Source organism: Oncorhynchus nerka, linkage group LG7, assembly GCF_034236695.1.
Source record: "Oncorhynchus nerka isolate Pitt River linkage group LG7, Oner_Uvic_2.0, whole genome shotgun sequence".
In the NCBI taxonomy this organism is placed as follows: domain Eukaryota; kingdom Metazoa; phylum Chordata; class Actinopteri; order Salmoniformes; family Salmonidae; genus Oncorhynchus; species Oncorhynchus nerka.
In genome coordinates, this window is record NC_088402.1 from 88,609,713 (window position 1) to 88,617,083 (window position 7,371).

At 42.6% G+C, this 7,371-nt stretch overlaps 1 protein-coding gene across 1 annotated transcript in view; it reads right to left on the reverse strand.

Moving 5' to 3' along the window:
• LOC115124117 (S-adenosylhomocysteine hydrolase-like protein 1) overlaps positions 1–3,738 on the reverse strand; it is a 68,924-nt gene extending 65,186 nt beyond the window's left edge. Inside the window, exon 1 of the mRNA XM_065020948.1 lies at positions 3,197–3,738. Coding sequence (XP_064877020.1) covers positions 3,197–3,388 — 192 coding nt within the window. The 5' untranslated portion in view covers positions 3,389–3,738. The remainder of the gene's footprint in view (positions 1–3,196) is intronic.
• Positions 3,739–7,371: the final 3,633 nt, after the last annotated feature.

The window sequence follows — 7,371 nt, forward strand, 5'->3', positions numbered from 1 at the left end:
TTGTTGTCGTAGAGCAGTACCAAATAGATACTTTTTTTCCAAAATGGCACACAAGTCACCCGTGGGATTTTGCCCCTGTCCATTGAGGAGGCCCGCTGGGGATGCCACGTTCCAAGGAATATGGGGATTGTGACCCAGATGCACAAGGCACATCTCTCTCTCTCTCTCTCTCCTCGAATGAGCTCTCTCCCGCCATTTCATGGCTATTCATTGTTTCATAACATTCATTGTGTACGGTGTTTTGCTGTGTCTATCAAATCACCAGTAGTAAGCCTACATTTACTGTTAATTCCCATCATTTATCATCTGCCATGCTTGTTTGGTTATGGTAATTTCTGTTAATAAATTCAATATAGTACTACTACAGTCATTTACAGATGTCATTGTCGGGAGTAGACATGTATTCAGCAGATGTTATTGATACCCTCTTGAGAAACACGTTTTTTTTTTTTTTCATTTAAAAGTTTTGTCAATTTATTTATTCATTTTTTTGTTTGAAACACTCCTGTCATTGTTGCACACCTGATTATGCATATAGAAGTAGGACTAGTCTTCCTGGCCTGTGTGCAAATGTAGGCCTATAAATGTGCCCATTTGAGGATGTCTGACAGTATTTCTGACTGTCTTGACGAACCAACACTAATGAGCTGTGGAACTTCTCAAAGTAATTTTTTCTTCACATCAAACAGCAAGTAAACAAAGTCTGTTTTTAGAATGAATTGAGAATGACAATAGTTTCGAACTCTCTCCCTTTTGATAACCCCTCTGCATAAAAAGAGAAAAATGTAATGCTCTGATCCAGTGGAAACATCATAAAATACCTAATTACCTCTTATCCTTTGCACAAATAGTCTACAGCTGTGTCCTGCCTCAAGCTCACTGGAGCTGGAAACTGAAGGCCCAGAATATTTGATATAATGTCTCAAGATTGCTAGTGCTAGTTTTGGGGCCACCCAGTTGATAGTTGATACAATGTCTCAAGATTGCTAGTGCTAGTCTTGGGGCCACCCAGTTGATAGTTGATCAAATGTTTCAAGATCGTTGAAACATTGGTTATTTTCTACCTGCTGGCTGAAATGTTTTTGCATTGGCTTTATGTAGGTTATTATTACATAGTTGGCAATGGCAATAAAAGTTACTTTTAGATTTGTATCATTTTCATTTAGATTTTAGATCGTCTGTGGTTAATCAACGTCCTATGATTTTGAGATACAAAGACTATTATAAATTAAATGAAACTGTTCCAAGAAAAAGTGCATATGCAAATCATAACTGGGCGAGCAGATGGATAAAAATGGCGAGATAAATTGGCACCGAAGATGGAAAAGGTTGCCGACTGTTGGTGTAGCCTTTTAACCGGCAACGTCAGGAGCAACGAGAGGGTTGGGAACAGGTTTTTTATTTATTTTTCTGGTTAGGCTATCTTGATCTCTGGCTCCCTCGAGTCATTTGTGTGTCGTCATTATTTAATCAAACATCGTGCTTAAAGCATCAGACAAGGTCAGTACAAGTTCAAACACACAGGATGTGTCTGTCTATATAGGCCTGTGGAAAAAATTGACATTTTAAACTTTTGACTAATCGGTTGGAAAAGACTACACTTGGTGGATCAATATTTATTTTAGTCAGGGACAGTCCTAGTAGAAATGCAGGAAATTAGCTTGAGACAATTCTGAACCCCCCTGAGAGATTCTGTCCCGCCCAAAACCAAAGTTACATGCCTGATTAGGAGTATGGTCATTGTTTTTGAAGTAGCCTTACTGATGAATAATGCAGTTAATTAATTACAATTATGCAGAGGATTAGCTTTTCTATCTGGGTCTGAGTAATAGATAGATCAAGATGCTCACTGCTCAGCTGGGACACTGACTGGTAGCACTTGCATGGGTCTTGAATAGCCTTATATCTCAAATGGATTAAATAGTTTTCTTTAAACTCATCAATCTACACATAATACCCCATCATGACAAAGAAAAAAAGGTGTTAGAATTTTTTTGCAAATGTATCAAAATAAAATAAAAACAGAAATACCTAATTTACATAAGTATTCATACCCTTTACTCAGTACTTTGTTGAAAGCACCTTTGTCAGCGATTACAGCCTCACGTCTTCTTGGGTGACGCTACAAGCTTGGCACATCTGTATTTGGGGAGTTTCTCCTATTCTTTGCAGATCCTCTCAAGCTCTATCAGGTTGGATGGGGAGTGTCGTTGCACAGCTATTTTCAAGTCTCTCCAGAGATGTTCGATTGGGTTCAAGTCCGGGCTGTGACTGGGCCACTCAGGGATTTTCAGAGACTTGTCCCGAAGCCACTCCTGCGTTGACTTGGCTGTGTGCTTAGGGTCGTTGTCCTGTTGGCCGTTGTCCTGCCAGCTCCAAGAATAGTCTTGGTGGTTCCAAACTCCTTCCATTTAAGAATGATGGAGGCCACTGTGTTCTTGGGGACGTTCAATGCTGCATAATTTTTTTGTACCCTTCCCCCAGATCAATTCCTTTGACCTCATGGCTTTGTTTTTGTACTGTCATGCACTGTCAACTGTGGGACCTTATATAGACAGGTGTGTGCCTTTCCAAATCATGTCCAATCAATTTAATTTACCACAGGTGGACTCCAATCAAGTTCTAGAAACATCTCAAAGATGATCAATGAAAACATGATGCACCTGAGCTCAATTTCATGTCTCATAGCAAAGGGTCTGAATACTTATTTAAATAAGGTATTTCGGTATTTGCTTTTTTATAAATTTGCAAACCTTTCTAAAAGCCTGTTGTCATTATGGGGAATTGTGTGTAGATTGATGAGTATTTTTTTTATTTAATCCATTTTAGAATAAGGCTGTAACATAACAAAATATGGAAAAGGGGAAGGGGTCTGAATACTTTCCGAATACCGTACATTATAAGAATAATGGTCCTGCTATAAATTCAGGGGATTTCCCAGTAAATAAATAAAATATTTATTATTGGGTGACATAAAGTGAAAAATTAATAAAGTTAATTTTTATTTGATATTTTAGAAGGTCAGAGACGCAATAGGATGCTTTTTCTTTAAGAAACATTAGTCACTATGGTACAGCAGGCAGATCCTGCACCCATCCATCCATAATACCGCATAGATGCAGTTTTCCTACAATTATCCTATACTATACTGAATGTTGATGACGGTGCTAAGTGCTCACGCTTTTGTCGGTCTTACCTTCTTGACAGATTTGAGAGTGGGCACCGCAGTGAATGCGGCGGACTGCAATTCACCGACATTCATGTTCATGTCGCTGTTCTTGCTAACGGTCATCGCAGAATATTTTTCCGCAACGTTCTCGGTCTCTTTTACATATTTCGTTGCCTGTTTCACCAGCTCCAATTTACCGTCTACGACCGCGTCTGTCATCTTCGCATTCAAGTGATTCCGACCTCTTGGTTGAGAATTGTGATAATGTCCGACTTGGTAGGCTAGTCTTCTCTCTGCTGCTCGCTTTTCGTTGACCGGTGAGCTTTACTGCTTTGTGTTTGGATTTTCTGAACCGAAACAGTCTGCTGAGCGCAAAATCAAGAGATGGACCATATAACGTTACTATACTGAATATTATTAGTTTAAATGTAAGCACTGAGCAGTGGAGAGTGTGTCGTCAACTCTTGTTGTCGTTCATCCGCCGGTTTACCAGTTTGTAAGTCGCTCTGGATAAGAGCGTCTGCTAAATGACTTAAATGTAAATGTAAATGTACAGTCGGTTGCCTCAGTCACAAGCTCAGCATCCGATGTGGGCGTCTTTTTAGAATCAGTCACCTGAATGAGTGGGCGGGATGTGGAAGGCTCTTGGCCAATGGCCAGCCGAGAAGGTGTGAAGGGACCGCACGTGTGCCCAATGAGAGCTGGACTGGACCCGTCTCACTTTTGAAAGCATCATGACCACTGCTAACCCACAGTCAATTTTGTTCAAGTTTAGATGTTTTGTGTATTGATGATCAAAGAAGTGTATCAATAGCTACACACCATGTTAGTATAATTTAATGAACAGATGTTACCCGAAAGAGTTCACAGTCAAATAATTTGTTATCCAAAAACGTGAATCTCCTGTGGACAGATTCAGTGTAAATTACAAACTTTAGCAATAATTTTACTTTTTGAAAACCGAGATTAGTTAACCAAAATGTGTTTTATCTCTCATCCCTGAAGGACTGCATCAAAATATGACCAAAAAAATACCCCTTAAATTAAAACATGTTTTTGCTGATTGATGGGATAAAGATGGTGAAGAGTCGGTCCTCTTTTACTCCATCACAATCGTACACTGACTCATTTATAGCATAAGGTGGTCATAGCAACGGGCAGTAGGGGTGCTGCAAAACAGTAGTTGTATAGTTAAGAACAGTATCTTGCAGGATTCAACCGTTGCAATTGTAAAAGTGGTTTCCCCTGTTCCTTTTCTCTGTGATGTCATTCTAATGGAATCCAGAAAGAACACAACCCTGTACTCAAAACGTTTACATCAAAAGGTGTAAAGTTAGAGGCAAAGACACAAAACATCCACATTAAATTAAATAGGTTTCTTTGATCAAATAGCATGGAAAACAACCACTTTTTGTGCATGATTAATTTAGCATCCTTACAGACCACTTAATGTATTGTGCACAGGCTGGTCATCTAGGTTTGTACCTGTCGACTTTCTATCACCATGGAGATAAAGCAATGTAGAGCATAGTGCTTGCAATGCTAGGGTTGTGGGTTTGATTCCCACAGGGGACTAATATGGAAAAGGTATGTAAATGTATGCACTTGCAACTGTAAATTGCTCTGGATAAGAGTGTCTACTAAAAAGGAATGAATAGCTGGCAGCACCCCCAAACAGACACCTTCACATGTAATATCATAAAAGGACAAAAGTTTACAACAATTGCAAAGGTATGGGGAAACCTCTTCTATAGTAGTGATGTGTTACTGACTGGGTCAGAGAATAATGAGTGTTCCTTAGTCCAGCTGATCTTCTGGAGGGGAGTTACTGTGGGTCTAGTGGTACATGTTTGAAAAGTGCATCATCATAATATAACACTAAACAAAATACACCAGGTTCCACCCCCAAAAGTCACTGGTTCTCTTCCTCTTGACAGACCATGTGACCACACCCAGCTGCCAGTGTATATTCTTCCACTTCTCAGCTGTGTCCCCTGAGTTAAATCCCTAAGAGCCCAGTACACGCTCAAGGTAATCAAACCTCTCTGTGTGTTGTCAGGAAGCTGCTGTCTCTCAACACTGGTCAGGTCCTCAGACAGGTTGGCAGTGTTGGAGTCCAGAGTCACAGAAGCTCATCAGAAAGAATAGAGGATCTCAATAATAGACAGTACCAGTCAAAAGTTTGGACACACCTACACATTCCAGGATTTGTCTTTATTTTACTATTTTCTACACTGTAGAATATTTGTGAAGACATCAGAACTATTATTAGGGGTTTATTTGCAGCAATTAGACCACAAAGGCCTGATTCACGCAGTCTCCTCAGAACAGTTGATGTTGAGATGTGTCTGTTACTTGAACTCAGTGAAGCGTTTATTTTCGGCTACAATCTGAGGTGCAGTTAACTCTAATGAACTTATCCTCTGCAGCAGAGGTAACTCTGGGTCTTCCTTTCCTGTGGCGGTTCTCATGAGAGCCAGTTTCATCATTGTACTTGATGGTTTTTGTGACTGCATTTGAAGAAACTTTCAAAGTTCTTGACATTTTCCGTATTGACTGACCTTCATGACCTTCAAGTAATGATGGACTGTCATTTCTCTTTGCTTATTTGAGCTGTTCTTGCCATAATATGGACTTGGTCTTTTACCAAATAGGGCTATCTTCTGTATACCATCCATACCTTGTCACAACACAACTGATGGTCTCAAACGCATTAAGAAGGAAAGCAATGCCACAAATGAACTTTTAACAAGGCACACCTGTTAATTGAAATGCATTCCAGGTGACTACCTCATGAAGCTGGTTGAGAGAATGCCAAGAGTGTGCAAAGCTGTCATCAAGGCAAAGGGTGGCAACTTTGAAGAATCTAAAATCCAAAATATATTTGGATTTGTTTAACACATTTTTGGTTACTACATTCCATATGTGTTATTTCATAGTTTTGATGTCTTCACTATTATTCTACAATGTAGAAAATATCAAATAAAGAAGAACCCTGGAATGAGTAGGTGTGTCCAAACTTTTGATTGGTACTGTATGTTTAAGCATATTTCTACAGATGCTTAATCTATTGGGATGCAGTCATGCTTTTTATGTTTCTTTGAAGTCTAACACACCAAACAGGCTGTTTATCATCCAGACAGCAGAGCTGGACTTTCTCACTGTACAGACTGCAGAGCACCTGAGACCCAGCTGAAGCTCTGCCTCCCCTCCTGTACCTCAGACCCAGCTGAAGCTCTCTGCCTCCCCTCCCCTCCTATACCTCAGACCCAGATGAAGCTCTGCCTCCCCTCCTGTACCTCAGACCCAGATGAAGCTCTCTGCCTCCCCTCCCCTCCTATACCTCAGACCCAGATGAAGCTCTGCCTCCTTCCCTCCCTCAGACCCAGCTGAAGCTCTCTGCCTCCCCTCCTGTACCTCAGACCCAGATGAAGCTCTCTGCCTCCCCTCCTGTACCTCAGACCCAGATGAAGCTCTCTGCCTCCCTCCTGTACCTCAGAGCCAACTGAAGCTCTCTGCTTCCCCTCCCCCTCCCCTCCTGTACCTCAGACCCAGATGAAGCTCTCTGCCTCCCCTCCTGTACCTCAGACCCAAATGAAGCTCTCTGCCTCCCCTCCTGTACCTCAGACCCAGCTGAAGCTCTCTGCCTCCCCTCCCCTCCTGTACCTCAGACCCAGATGAAGCTCTCTGCCTCCCCTCCTGTACCTCAGACCCAGCTGAAGCTCTGTCTCCCCTCCTGTACCTCAGACCCAGCTGAAGCCCTCTGCCTCCCCTCCTATACCTCAGACCCAGCTGAAGCCCTCTGCCTGTACCTCAGACCCAGCTGAAGCTCTCTGCCTCCCTCCCTCCGACCCAGCTGAAGCTCTCTGCCTCCCCTCCTATACCTCAGACCCAGCTGAAGCTCTCTGCCCCCCTACCTCCCTCCGACCCAGCTGAAGCTCTCTGCCTCTCTCCCTCCCTCCCTCAGACCCAGCTGAAGCTCTCTGCCTCCCTCCCCCCCTCAGGCCCAGCTGAAGCTCTCTGCCTCCCTCCCTCCGACCCAGCTGAAGCTCTCTGCCTCCCCTCCTATACCTCAGACCCAGCTGAAGCGCTCTGCCTCCCTCCCTCCCTCCCTCCCTCAGACCCAGCTGAAGCTCTCTACCTCCCCTCCTATACCTCAGACCCAGCTGAAGCTCTCTCTCTCCCTCCCTCAGACCCAGCTG